This window comes from Herpailurus yagouaroundi, unplaced genomic scaffold (assembly GCF_014898765.1).
Source record: "Herpailurus yagouaroundi ecotype Mexico unplaced genomic scaffold, PumYag 186, whole genome shotgun sequence".
Taxonomy (NCBI): domain Eukaryota; kingdom Metazoa; phylum Chordata; class Mammalia; order Carnivora; family Felidae; genus Herpailurus; species Herpailurus yagouaroundi.
The window spans coordinates 6,115,634-6,130,392 of record NW_024412417.1 but is presented as its reverse complement, the minus strand read 5'-3'; the positions used below and the strand labels follow the sequence as shown (position 1 = coordinate 6,130,392).

Sequence of the window (14,759 nt, the reverse complement as noted above, 5' to 3'; positions counted from 1 at the left end):
AGAAGCATGCTTGGGATTCTCTCTCTCCCTCTCTCTCTTTGCCACTCCCTGACTCTTTCTCTCAAATTAAAAAAAAAAAAAAAAAAAAAAAAAAGAATAAATAAATAATAAATTAAAAATAAAATCAAACTAAATTTGGGGCACCTGGCTGGCTCAGTGGGAAGAGCAGGCAACTCTTGATCTCAGGGTTGTGAGGTCGAGCTCCATGTTGGGTGTAGAGATTACTTAAATAAATAAAACTTTAAAAAATAAAAATAAACAAAAAAAGTAAAATCACACTAAATTTTACACCAAAGATTTTGAAAGCATTTTAAAGACTTATGAGTTTATTAGCAGGTTTTTTAAATTCAGGAACCTGTCCTTTAAAACTTACCTTCAGAGCAAAAGCACATCCCACATAAGTAACAAGACGTTCTTCCTGAGCTGGCACTGGTAGCAAAACAGAGATAGATTTCTGTGCCTACGATATAAATTACACTGTTAAATATGACCATACAGGGTTTTTAAGAAGCGCAATTTAGGGGCGCCTGGGTGGCGCAGTCAGTTAGGCGTCCGACTTCAGCCAGGTCACGATCTCGCGGTCCGTGAGTTCGAGCCCCGCGTCAGGCTCTGGGCTGATGGCTCAGAGCCTGGAGCCTGTTTCCGATTCTGTGTCTCCCTCTCTCTCTGCCCCTCCCCCGTTCATGCTCTGTCTCTCTCTGTCCCAAAAATAAATAAACGTTGAAAAAAAAAAATTTTAAAAAAAGAAGCGCAATTTATAAACCAAAGAAAGCATAAAAGAGGTAGGTGGTGAGACTCAGTAAATACCATATTCAAGGAATCGGGAGTTCATCACTTGCCTCACTCAATTCTCTTGATCAGAAATATCCCCAAATAAAGATAGTTCCTCTATAAAGACAGCCTCACTTATTCAGGTATGAACATTTAGGTTAAATTGAGAAACTCACGTACTTTGAAGAAAATAAGCCAATATAGACCTGTTCCCACAGTGATGATGAAGAAAACATTGGCCAGATCACCAGCATAGTACACCAAGAATTTCATAACTGTCTGCAATTTAAAAAGAGAATTATAGTGGTTATAGACTCTATTTATACTATCACTTTTAGTAACCTATTTTCTACCCAGTTTCTCAAGTTTAAAGCCTGTGTCATGTATCTATAGATTATTCAGTTATAAAGCCCAACTGTGGACACCTCCTGGGTTCCTTTGAATCTGTACCTTTCAGTCCATTACCAACATTGTCTTACTCAACTCGGCTTACCTTTTCACCATCTAAGAAAGTTACATTGCTTCCTAATTCTCTTCTAGTTTGGAGCCCTTTACCCCAATCAGTCCTTCATACTACCACCAGAGTTAGCTTTCTAAAATCTAAATTGGAAAAATTAAATGTAAATTGGATTGTGTCACTCCTTTTCCTAAAAATGTACAATGACTCTTCACTAGAGTATAAATTCCAGACCCATAAGGTCCTTCACAACCTAGACCAAAATGGACTTTTTAAACTTCATATGCCAGTTCCAACCACTCCATGATTAACTTGCATTTGAATTATTTTGTGGAATGAAATGGGCATTGCTTATTGTTCCATCAAATATTCTTTCTTCTCTGTGGCAAACTCTCATGAGGTCTGAAAGTAGAGATCCAATCTGTCTTTGCTCACTATCACATCCCAGCACCTGGTAGTGTTCTTGGCAACAGAAAGCAGGTCCTCAGTGACTATCTGTGGAATGCTCAGATAACCCAACCCACCCTAAAGTTCACTTCTCTGGAAAGCCTTTCGTAACTATTCCAAACAGTAAACCAAGGGCCTCTCCTCTGATTCCTTGGCACACTGGCTTTGGTGTGGGGAAGATGTATCAGTACAAACAAGTTACTATGTTGCCTTTCTCAGGTAACTCATCAGCAAAATGGAAATAAATACCACCTATTACTGAGTTGTAAAAAATTAAATGAGTAGAAAGTTTATTTCACTTCTGCCACAATTTCATTCTGTGTAAAATGGGAATGATAATAATAGTATCTAATCTCATAGAGCTATTGTGAGGATTAAATAAATTATATAAATAAAGGTTTAAAAAAGTGCCTAGCATACATTCAATAAATGTTAGATAAAAATAAAAACAAAGGTAAATTAAAAACGACTATATGAGATGTAAAACTATAAAGTTAATAGAATAAAACCTGGGAGGATATCTTTGTGATCTTGAGACTGGGAAGGTTTTCCTAAAAAAATATTCCAGAGGCACATGAAAAACTAATCAATATGACAATATCAAAATTAAGAGTCTCTGTTAAACAAAGTAACACATAGATAAAGATAACAGATGGGTCATATTTGGAGGACATATTTCAACATCAAAAACCAAAAGGGGATTCATATTTAGAAAATACAAAAAACTACTTTAAATCAATGAGAAAAACCGGAAACCAAATAGAAAAATTGGCAAGGGATATAAACAGGCAGTTTACAAAAAGGGAAACCAAAATGATTAATAAAGGCTATGAAAAGCAGAGAAATGAAAATGAAATCAACAGTGACGTACTACTTGCACTGCCAGATTGGCAATAAATGGAAACGCTGGAAAATACCAAGCGTTGGTGAGGATGTGTGGAAATAAGAACAGCACTGCGGGTGGGAGTGTGGACCGGCACACAGCGATGTGGGAGGAAAATGCGGTGTGCACACACCTCTTCTGGTTATATACCCCAGGGAAAGAAGGCAGTGTTTTACTCATTCTCCAGCTGTATCTTAAAAGAAAGACACAAAATAGTCAAAAGATGAAAATATACTTTAAAAACTCCTGAGATCATACCTGTAAATCAATCATGGGACTCCCAATGCGCCTCTTCCATCCTGCTGTCTTCAAAAGAGATGATAAAACAGCCAGCCCACCCAAAACGCCTAAAGCAATCTAAAAAAACACAACATTTTGGAATATATGTAATTTCCCTCATCAATGTTCAAATATGCAAATAGAGTAAAGAAATGCTAAAAAAAAATGGTGGATAGAGGCCAAGTTGAAGGAACTCTTAATGGCCAAATCTAGGACAATTTGACCAAGAAGATAGATAGTAATGAATTATAATCATTAGAATAAAATAAATATCCAGGAATCTATACTGATTTAAAGAAATCACTGAATAGGGGCACCTGGGTGGCTCAGTCAGTTAAGCGTCCGACTTTGGCTCAGGTCATGATCTCATGGTTTGTGAGTTTGAGTCCCGCATCAGGCTCTATGCTGACAGCTCAGAGCCTGGAGCCAGCTTCAGATTCTGTGTCTCCCTCTCTCTCTCTCTCTCTCTGCCCCTCCCTTGTTCATGCTCTATCTCTGTCTCCAAAATAAATAAAACATTAAAAAAAAAATTTTTTTTAAAGAAATCATTGAATAAATAAATCCATGTGGGCAAAGGGACAACTTCTTCTAGAATTCCATTTAACAAACATAGAAGAAATGAAAAATAGAAAAAAAAATAAAAAAAAGAGAAAAATCACCATCAGGCAGATGTCACGGTAATACTTTTTATAGATAAGAATCATCACTAGATACTAAAATCAGAGACCAAAAGGATAATGAGAAGCAGGATATTTGCATCCTCTCAAACTCTCTCTCCACAAGATACTTATTAATTACAAACAAGAAAATACTATTTGGAGAACTCTGCATATAGCACCTTAGACATGATCCAAGTTAACATCATTAGTAATAAGACATCCTGACATCATGTACCTTCTGATATGATGCACTGAGAAGGGCACAACATCATATCTGTAGTATCTGTATCAAAACTTGATTTAATTATGAGAAAATATCAGACAACCCCAACTGAAGGTCAAAATAAATAACCAGTACTCTTCAAAAGTGTTGGGATGGGGTCATGAAAGACAAAGAAAAATTGAGGAACTGTCACAGATTAAAGGAGACTAAGGAGACATGATCACCAAAAGCAAAAGCAATTTGGGTCCTAAACCAAAAAAGGATAGTGAGAGGCAGGCGCCTGAGTGCCTCCGTTGGTTAAGTGTCCGACTTCAGCTCAGGTCATGATCTCACAGTTCACGAGTTCGAGCCCCGTGTAAGACTCTGTGCTGACAGCTCAGAGACAGGAGCCTGATTCAGATTCTGTGTCTCCCTCTCTCTGCCCCTCCCTCGTTCACACTCTGTCTCTCTCTCTCTCAAAAATAAATAAACATTAAAAAAAAACTTAAAAAAAGGATAGTGAAAAAACTTATGAAATTCAAAGGATATGCAGATCAGTTAATAGGATTACATCAATGTTAATGCCCTTATTATGATCACTGTACTATGGTTATGTAACAGGTGAACATTAGGGGAGGCTGGTTGAAGGATCTATCGCAGAACTATTTTGACAACTCCCTTGTGTACTTAAACATTTTTTAATTAAGAAATATACTGTAAATATTTTAACAAGTTAAAACAAACTCACATCTGTCTGGACTTGTGCTTCTCCTTGATTCATTTCATATTTGACTGAGAAAGAAACCTGAAATTTAAAACAAAGTAAATTAGCCATACTGAAATTATGTAACACAAACACTTTTACTATAAAGATATATTTGTTGGAGAAATGCCTATTTTTAATCTATCAGTATTTTTAGAGTTGACCTTTATTTATATATAAGTGGAAATACTCTGAGGAATTGTTCATGCTGCTTTAAATATACCTTTTAATTTTTTTTTTTCCAACGTTTATTTATTTTGGGGACAGAGAGAGACAGAGCATGAACGGGCGAGGGGCAGAGAGAGAGGGAGACACAGAATCGGAAACAGGCTCCAGGCTCTGAGCCATCAGCCCAGAGCCCGACGCGGGGCTCGAACTCACGGACCGCGAGATCGTGACCTGGCTGAAGTCGGACGCTTAACCGACTGCGCCACCCAGGCGCCCCTAAATATACCTTTTAAACACACATTGAAGAAAGAGGGGTTCATTAGGAGCTCATTTAGGTTCATTAACAGCAGTCAAACCAAACTAATGATATTTCATTTTCTGATAGGTGTCTGTAACTGAGGAACGTGACAAATCTTGTGTAGCAAGAATTTAGCAACTAGCTAAACAATCACACCTTAGAAGGCATTAATCAAAGGGCTGAACAAGAATCTTAGGGATACCACTCTATTAAGAGACAAGAAGAGAAAGAGAAACCAGTAAAGGGTAGAGAAACAGGACTGTGAGAGGCAGAAGAGGCGAGATACCGAAGTCTTATTAAGATAACAGAATAGAGATTCAAGAATATGTCTGGAAATACAATGTCAAATATTGTATGTCAGGTTAAAGAAATAAAGCCAGTGTACGTGGAATTCGTTGCTGACCTTTAAGCAAGAGGTTTTCTTTTTTTTTTTAAGCGTTTATTTATTTTTGGGACAGAGAGAGACAGAGCATGAACGGGGGAGGGGCAGAGAGAGAGGGAGACACAGAATCGGAAACAGGCTCCAGGCTCTGAGCCATCAGCCCAGAGCCCGACGCGGGGCTCGAACTCACGGACCGCGAGATCGTGACCTGGCTGAAGTCGGACGCTTAACCGACTGCGCCACCCAGGCACCCCTAAGCAAGAGGTTTTCAAAGACACAAAATGGCAAGAGCTAGACTGCAAATGATGAAAGAGTAAATGGCTGGAAAATCAAGGAAAGATATATGATAGCAAGCTAAAAAGCTGGCAGAACTGAGGAAAGATTTTATTGTTTGGTTGTTTTACTGTATTTAAGACGGGAGGACTTGATAGTTGTTACAGGCAAAGGAAAGGGGCCAGCAGAGAAGCTGGCTGAATAAGGGAAGAGCGGTGAAACAGGATGCTGGAGAAAGTACTACACACAAGCACAGGTAGAAAATTAAGTAAGGAGGAAGGGCACTCTGTTCGTAAAAATCGGAGCAAGAGACAGGAAGGATAATGAAACAGAGATGCTGAAGTATTACAGAGGAAAACTGAGGGCATTCATCTGAGGGCAAATCTGAGGGATGCTCTTGATCTGCTCAGAAAATGTGAGGGAAAGTTATTTGCTGTTGGTGAGAGAGCCAAGACGTAGCTGAATGCTTCACTAATGTAGAATTTTTGCAACACCTCTCATGAAAAATTAAGAAATGATGAAAGAACTGTACATTCTATACTTAGAAGGAATCTGAGGTGGACTTCAGTATAGTTTCATGATTCTCGCAATTCTTTTTGTATCTATTATTTTCCAATTTATCAAGACTTACTTTGGAATATTTTAAGCAAATAAAAAGATTGTTAAAGAAAAGACCCAGAAGTGTTTTATCTTAAAATAAATATACTCTTGGTTACCCAGGAAATTTTATTATTTTTTTTAATTTTTAAAATTTATTTATTTTGAGAGAGAAAGAGAGAGACAGACACAGAGAGACAGAATCTCAAGCAGGCTCCACACTGTCAGCACAGAGCCTGACGCAGGGCTCCACTTGGGGCTCAACACAGAGCTTATCCGACTGAGCCACCCAGGTGGTGTCCCTAACCAGGAAATTTTAAACCAGGCAGCCTTGTTGTTACTAAGTGAGTTTCTGGATTTTCCTCTCCTCTTGTTATGGTGCATATGAGCTCAGGCAATGGAAACTAATTTTAACGTCCAATTCGGTCATACAAATGAGGAGGTAAAATCTTTCAGAGAAGAGTTATGTTATGTGCCTACTTTTTCTTTAATGGCAGCCTGAATCTAGTAGCGGCTGAGTACAAATACAATACAGAAGCCAAAAGTAGCCAAAATTCAGAAAAGTAAAATAGTAGAAATTAAAAGCTATTAGTGAGGTTTGGAGGTAGGGAATGCTTAAATACCTCTCATGTTTCCAGACAGGGAAGGGAATGGCCACTTAATCTCTCTGAGGAAAAAGTATAGAAGGATTACCTCTGGTTTTGGTCTCTATATCTCTGTCATGCACCACTCCTCAAAGCAGAGATGCTTTATCTGACTACTCGTGAGGTTGGGAGGAGGAACTGAGCCTTCTCCAGGCTCATTCTCTGGCGTAGCCTGTCTTCAGAGTGTACGAGGTCTCTACTCCATTCACAGGCCCTTCCAAGCAAGGGAGGCCTTTAGTTCTACAGTTAACTTTGAGTTGGGGAAATAGTAGGAAGCCAACCTGGCTGCAGGTCCAAACTATTCTCTACTTCCCTTTAGCACTACTAGTTATAAACTACTGATGATTTGAATCTTTCTACCTGTCAAAGTGCATTTTCATCAAGTGAGCAAACCTGATGAGAAGAGGAACACATATGCCTGCTGAAAAGTTCGAGTTTTGCTTTTATTAGCCAGGGAAACAAAATCTTAGTGCAAGCAAGTTGGCAAAAAGGACAGAGACAGACACTGCATATTTCAGGATACCCCCGGGATCCTGAAGAGGGATGCCCAATTGTATCCCTGGTGATGGTGTCTAGATAAAAACTCAATTCTTGCTTTTTTACTTGAACGATCTGTAAAGAACTCACCTTTACCGTTAGTAGTAAAAAGTAATTAAGACTCGACTATATTTAGTGCAGTATTTTTTTTAAAACTTAAAAAAGAACTAATAACCTTTGACCATAATGTAAACTGCATCAGTATTACGTTAACACATACAGAGCCACTGAATAGCATGGCACTCACCTTCACAGACTGGCTGTTGGGATCTTTGATATCAATGTCGCTGTAGGCAATGGTAATTAAGGGAGGGTAGATGTTTCCATTTTTTGTGTTGGGCACAAGGTAGATGCTGTTTATAATAAAATACATTTTTAGTTATAAATATATCTAAGTCCTTAAACATACAGCTGACTTACTGTTGTTGTTGTTGTTTTAATGTAATATGGATAGTCTTGGTGATCTCAGAATCAACCAGTTAATAAGGACTAGGGTCAAACAAACTAACGGTAACAACATAAGCTATCTTAAGTAGTCAAAACTTTAATATTAAAATATGCTGTCTGAGACAAATTAGAAGCTGTTCGTGATCTAGGTCCTATGAAGTTTACAAGGGAAATCACTGAAGTACTATGAACCATCTTTGAGGAACAGTCAAAGTGAAGTGTTAAACGAAGCCTAGGAAAAGACAGATAACACCATAATTTTCAAAGGAGAAAGATGAATTCTTAACAAAATAATGCATGTCATATCTAGTGCTGTTTATAGTACATAATGGAACATATTTTGCTGAATTCAATGCATGAATATAGTTTGTAAATTCAAAATGCCAAATGCTAGGGGCCAGCGTGGTTTTACCACAATCAGGTTAGGCCTGACTAGGTCCAATTTCATTTTTATCAGTGATACTACATTAGTAGATTGAGGGGATGCTAAAAAACACAGTATATTTGGACTTCAGCAAGATACATGATAAAGCTTCTATACTGCCTGTACCTCATAAGATTGCTATGAAAAGCAGAATGAAATAACAATGAAAAAATGTATATGGATATTGAAGTGCTTCAAAGTGCCGGACTCATGTAAAATGGCGGTGTTGATTCTTGCCAGTGTAGTCAATGTACACATCAAAAAATATTAGAGTGGGTGAGGCGCCTGGGTGGCTCAGTCAGTTAAGTGTCTGTCCGACTTCAGCTCAGGTCATGATCACGCAGTTCATGAGTTCAAGCCCCACATTGGATTCTGTGCTGACTGTGCAGAGCCTGGAGCCTGCTTCGAATTCTGTGTCTCCCTCTCTCTCTGTCCCTGCCTGGTCCGTGCTCTCTCTCCCTCTCTCTCTCAAAAATAAATAAACATTAAAAAATACATATATCAGAGTGGGGAAAGTCAGTTATGATCTAGAGGTAGGAATCTCACACTTTAAAACAGAGAAATAAGGGCTACAAGGCACTATTCTAAGGTAGGATCATCATTAAGATTTCCTAGGAAGACGGAGGTGTTGATAGTTAATCTGGGCCAAGGCAGTAGCTATGAAAGGAAATGAAAACCCAGGGGCCTACCCATTAAACCACTGGGCAGACTCCTTCTCACATTCCCATTTCAGCCCACTGCTATTCAGTTCCCCTCCACCTCCCAACCCATTCTAATTCAGCAGGGCTAGAGTGTGCATTCTGACAAAACTCCTCAGGTTCTTCAACAGAATTCTCCCCCTGGAGCTCCTCACTTCTACTGGTGTATATACCAGTCTACACAGATATCTAAAAATCTCTATGTATTGCTGCAATTCAGTTGTCCTTATTGTTTTCATATGATGATTACTAGTAAACACTTTCATTATCACATTTTCCCATACACTCCAACCTTAATTTAGTACAACAAATGTTTGCTTACCTCAGTGATATTTGGGTAGCAATTCGAGTTAATCTTGGCTGACTTCCTAAGTCATTTTCCCGTCCACTTAGTGCATCCACTAAGAAAATGCGCCGAGTCAGAAGCCACTTGCTGGGGCTACTGTCTTTTATCATAAAAAGAAAAGAAAAAGATGGCATTAAAAAATATCTTGGTTCTCAAGGAGAAGTTACAGAATAAATTTAAAACACAGAATTATACATTGTGTTTTAGATAAAATGATTGCACAAACAGCTATTGCTGCAAGAAATTCTTGGTAATAGCTTTCCTGACCTCACTTGAATGTCTTCTGATTGTTTGGACTTTCATCAGTTTGGAAGGATTTTTCCTGCAAATTACCTGAATAAGAATTTTATAATATGAGGACAAAATAAATGAACGTGTCTGAAAAGCAGCTTGAGAACAGCTTGAAGAAGCCCCAATTTACAGTTCTACTACTTTTTCTCAATTTACATGTTAGCAATAATATTTAAGTTCTTAACAGTAAGCCTCATATGTTTGGCAGAAATTTCTAAATATATCAGCAGTCTTATTGTTTTACTTCTTGGCAGACTATCTAAAACCATATAATAAGAGAAAACCCATGACCTTTTTTATAACCCATGGTTTATTAAATTATCATGAAGGTTGACTTATTTATTGGTTTTCAGCTCAGAGAGAGAATGGTATATATGGATATCTTACCTCGGTTTACAAATATTTTATTGTGCTGAAGATTTAGGTTTAACACAGGCACAGCCCAAACATACTGGTGTTGATTTTCATCAGTATATTCAAGGTACACATCATAAAATATAGGAGAGGGAAAGTCGGTTAAGATCTTAGAAATAGGAATCTCACACTGGAAAATAAAAAATAAAAGCAATGAAAATTAGAAAGCATATTTAATCTTTCAAAGTGTTTTTTGGGGGCGCCTGGGTGGCTCAGTCGGTTGAGTGTCCAACTTCGGCTCAGGTCATGGTCTCACGGTTCATGGGTTTGAGCCCCGCGTCAAGCTCCGTGCTGACAGCTCAGAGCCTGGAGGCTGCTTCGTATTCTGTGTCTCCCTCTCTCTGCCCCTCACTACTCATACTCTTTCAAAAATAAAAATAAACGTAAAAGTGTTTTTTAAGCATTTAAAATATCTTTAAACTATCTTTTTAATATGCATTCCCATGAACCTTCCAAAACATGAATACTTCAATATGATTCTTTTTAAGGATCAAAAGAACTAAAAGTAAAGAACTGCTTGGTTCTTATTCTTTTTTTTTTTTTTTTAATTTTTTTTTCAACGTTTATTTATTTTTGGGACAGAGAGAGACAGAGCATGAACGGGCGAGGGGCAGAGAGAGAGGGAGACACAGAATTGGAAACAGGCTCCAGGCTCTGAGCCATCAGCCCAGAGCCCGACGCGGGGCTCGAACTCACGGACCGCGAGATCGTGACCTGGCTGAAGTCGGACGCTTAACCGACTGCGCCACCCAGGTGCCCCAGCTCTTATTCTACAACATAGCTGGAGAAGGTATGCCTTTGTTCTCAACAGTAAGTGTATATCAATGAAACAGTTTAAAAACTACTGTCCTATAGAATGAGGTCTTAATTCTTTCTCCTGACGTACAGTATAGTCTAAGATTTGGCTTCCCTTAACAGAACCAGGCTTATCTCCCACTGCTCCCTACCAGTCTATGGTCCATTCATACCAACCTAATGCAGTTCCTAAATATGCTATGCTATTCTATGTCTCTCTGACATCACAAATGTTGCTGCCTGATATTCCCTTCCCCACTGTGTTTCCTGGCAAACTCATATTCATTCTACAAGACTAAATATCACTCATTCTGAGAAGCCTTCCAGCACCTCCCCAGGAACTGCTGATGACTCCTCTTTTGTGTCAATATGGTACTTTGTACACACCGCATTCTACATTCTTTGCGATTCTTTGTCTATATAGTATTTTCTCTATTAGGCTGTGAGCTACTTCAGAGGCAGCCTGGTTCAATGGAAAAAACATGGTTTTTAAGTTTAACAGAACACCAGTTCCACAATTTACCTGCTACAAGACCTTAAGTCAATTACTTAATATCACTGAGCACCATTTCCTCATCTATGAATGATATGTATAATAATGATACGTATCTCACATAGTTATTTCATGGATCAAATGAGATCACAATGACAAAATGCTGAGCATCCAGCAGCAGCCATTTAACTAGTGTTGATTCTCCTGGATCATAGTAGACACATAATAACATTCCTTTTTTTTTTTTTTTGATAACATAAGTCATTTATAATAAAAGTAAATTCACGTTCATGATAGAGGTTTGGAAACTATTACTATTTTGTTTATTTTTGAGAGAGAGAGAGAGACAGACAGACAGACAGAGCATGAGCAGGGGAAGAACAGAGACAGAGGGAGACACAGAATCCAAAGCAGGCTCCAGGCTCTGAGCTGTCAGCACAGAGCCTGACACAGGGCTTGAACTCACGAACCGTGAGATCATGGCCTGAGTCAAAGTCAGATGCTTAATCGACTGAGCCACCCAGGTGCCCCTGAGGTTTGGAAAATAATAAAATAAATAAATAAATAAATCACCTGCAATCCCACCATCCAGAGATAACCACTATTAAAAATGTTTATTGTCTTCCAATCTGTTTTCCATGATAGTTTTCATTGTAGTTTTGACAAAAGTGGAATCACAGTTTTGTTCTATGGTGTATGTATATGCATTTTATCAAGAAGTATTTCTGTAGACAAGTGAATGTCTGTCTTTCAGAAGTTTAATGGCTCATAACATTCCTTTATACCATACTGTAAATACTGTAATTTCAAAATGGGTTACCAAAGGAAGGAACTGTCAGGGAGGGTAGAAGGGAGAAAAGTATGGAAGGAAAGAAAGAGGCATTTTGATTTATTAACTGGGGGGTAGAGAGAGGAGGGAGTAACATTTTTATTAGTCACTAAATATAATATTTTCACTTTATTTTAAAATGCTCAGAAGAAAATATCATTTTATATGCCTAAAAGTAAATAAATAATAATTATGAAAATCTAATATTATATGATTTTAAACGCTATAGATGACAAGGTAAGACTTTCCACATCCAAATAATAAAAAACTATATCAGTCAGTGAAATTATTCACTACTATTAAAAACATTTTGAAAATTCAAAGATCATCCCAATATTGCTGATGTGAAATCAAGTTAAAATACAGACTAGTCCAAACTTACGTTTTGGTGATAGGTTGTTCCAAAAGAATAAGCAGCATTCAGTCTTGTCTCTGTGTCTGGACAAAGCTAGAGCAAAACAATACAAATGCTAAATATCTCAGAATAATGCTTTATTTGCTTATAGTCAAGAATTCTTAAACCCCTATACAACATGTTTTATGTAATACTTCTTAAAGTAGTTTTAAGAAATTCCCATTTAAAACACAATAAAAAAATCAACGTAGCCATGCAAGTTAATCTAGTAAACATCCAGTCTTTTCTTTATCTTTGCTGAGGCAAAAATAAGGCACATTAGGTAGGAATTCTTTAGCTAGAAGTATGCTCACCTGTAAAACACCTCCTTCTAATGTCTGCCACTTGAGAAAATTCCCTCTTACATCATAGGAAGCAGCAATAAACTTCAGTTTTCTATTCTGATTAAATAAAAACAAGAATAAAATGTTACCTACTCTAGAAGCAATGCAGTATTCTATTGAGAAACGTTCATTACTGACTGATCCTTTCTTTTTCCAGAGATCAAATATCAAATTCAACTGTCTTTACTTTGAAGCAAAATTAATCTAAGTATCTTTATAATTAAATGCACCTAAAATAAATGAACTGGTTTTTTTTGCATTAAAACTATTATCCCAGAATTGAGAGGCAATGCCAGTGACAAGTAACTTCCTTCAAAACTGTTAAGTATGTGTGTGTGTGTTTGTGTAGAAGAGTGGGGGGTGAGCAGGCACAAGAATATTCCATCATTCTAGAAGGTTAAAAAGCTGAAGGTAAAAATTTTGACCTTAGCACAAAAATTTACGCTAAGGAAATGGCATAGATTCCAGTCAGTCTTTGGAAGCAGTTCTTAAAAATGTAGAGACAGAGAAGGACAGAGTTTGTTTGGCATTTGGTGATGAAAACTACTTTCCCAGTCCTACACGTACTACTTACTGCCACAACCACATAATCCAGAGGTATCCATACACTCAGTAAGGCTGCTAAACTCTATATTGTTTAATTTCTATGAACAGCTGATATTTTGGTTTAGTTTAGTAATTATATTTTTAGAAAAAAACCTAAGCAAGCAAGAATTATGACTAATTATAAATTTTAAATTATAAATCAAAATACAGTTGTTCTCTAATAATCTAATAACTTATACCTGGTTTTCCCCTTTAAAACTGAAATTTGTAGGAAGAGGTATGGTACTGAGTACTTGAGGTGCTAATCCTAGCTGGTCTCCATAGAAGAGCCATGGAAGATTCCGTCTCCTACAAATAATTACAATTGTTTTAGTAACACGGTACCAATATATCTTATTACTAACATTTGTGAAAGTAACTGCATTGAATTTGGTCAAAATGACAGTTCATCAATCAGGGTATCTTTACCAAAATGAAATAGAATGAACAGTGCGCAGTCCAGTATTTTCAAAGATAAACTGAAACAGTCGGCATGCATCAAAAGTGACAGAGTCATAAGAATTCATGTTCATCACACACATATTTCCGAGAGCTTGGCAAGATGTTAGATTGGCATACACCTACAAGAGAACCATGTAAAGGTAACCAGGCAAAGAAATGTAACATGGACTTTAATACTTTAAGCAAAAGCTGATATAAAAATTATGTTTGTACCTAGTCTACAAATTCTTTTTGGCGGTATTCTTTTGCTCTTTAATATCTTTCCTCTATTTTAAGTAGAAAAGAACTTTCCACTTGAATAATGTGTACATTTTAATTGTAAATTACAGGTGAACATATGAAGATGAGCAGTTGAAAAAAGAACTAACTAAAAACATAGCAGGATATTTAAAAAATTATTAGGTAAAATAATTATATTTGAAAGAATACTATTTGTTGAGTTTGCCACTCAAACTTCTCAGTTTCCCTATCAGGAAGAGGCAGCTCTATTTTTTTACTGTTGATTCAAGTCAAACATTTCAGTGATCTTCTTTCTCTCCCTTCCCATACCCATACCCAGCTCATCAGTAAATCCTATTGCCTCAATCTTCACAGTGTATCTAGAAGCTGAACTTCTCTCAGACCTAGGCTACCACTCTTGTTCATGGGTCCGCCATCTCCCACTTGGGTTACTGTAATACTCTCCTGACTGGTCTCCCTGCTTCTGTCTTGCTTCAGCAAAATCTATTCTCCATGCTAGTGATCCTTTCAAAATCTGAAGTTCAGTCATTATCTTCCTTTGCACAAAATCCTTCTAATCCCCCTTGCAATAAACTCTAGGTCCTTACTGTAGCCACTCCCTTCATCTCCAAATTCACCTCTCCACTTGCCCTTACTT

The 14,759-nt window shown here is 37.5% G+C and overlaps 1 protein-coding gene across 1 annotated transcript in view; it reads right to left on the bottom strand.

Annotated features, from left to right (window-relative positions):
- The window catches only part of TMEM67 (transmembrane protein 67), a 55,365-nt gene that overhangs the window by 21,294 nt on the left and 19,312 nt on the right, over window positions 1-14,759 (bottom strand). Inside the window, exons 8-18 of the mRNA XM_040493979.1 lie at window positions 13,850-14,001; window positions 13,621-13,729; window positions 12,806-12,892; window positions 12,480-12,545; window positions 9,954-10,110; window positions 9,252-9,375; window positions 7,608-7,713; window positions 4,447-4,503; window positions 2,817-2,915; window positions 952-1,050; window positions 374-460 (exon numbers count right to left, since the gene is read on the bottom strand). Coding sequence (XP_040349913.1) covers window positions 374-460; window positions 952-1,050; window positions 2,817-2,915; window positions 4,447-4,503; window positions 7,608-7,713; window positions 9,252-9,375; window positions 9,954-10,110; window positions 12,480-12,545; window positions 12,806-12,892; window positions 13,621-13,729; window positions 13,850-14,001 — 1,143 coding nt within the window. The remainder of the gene's footprint in view (window positions 1-373; window positions 461-951; window positions 1,051-2,816; window positions 2,916-4,446; window positions 4,504-7,607; window positions 7,714-9,251; window positions 9,376-9,953; window positions 10,111-12,479; window positions 12,546-12,805; window positions 12,893-13,620; window positions 13,730-13,849; window positions 14,002-14,759) is intronic.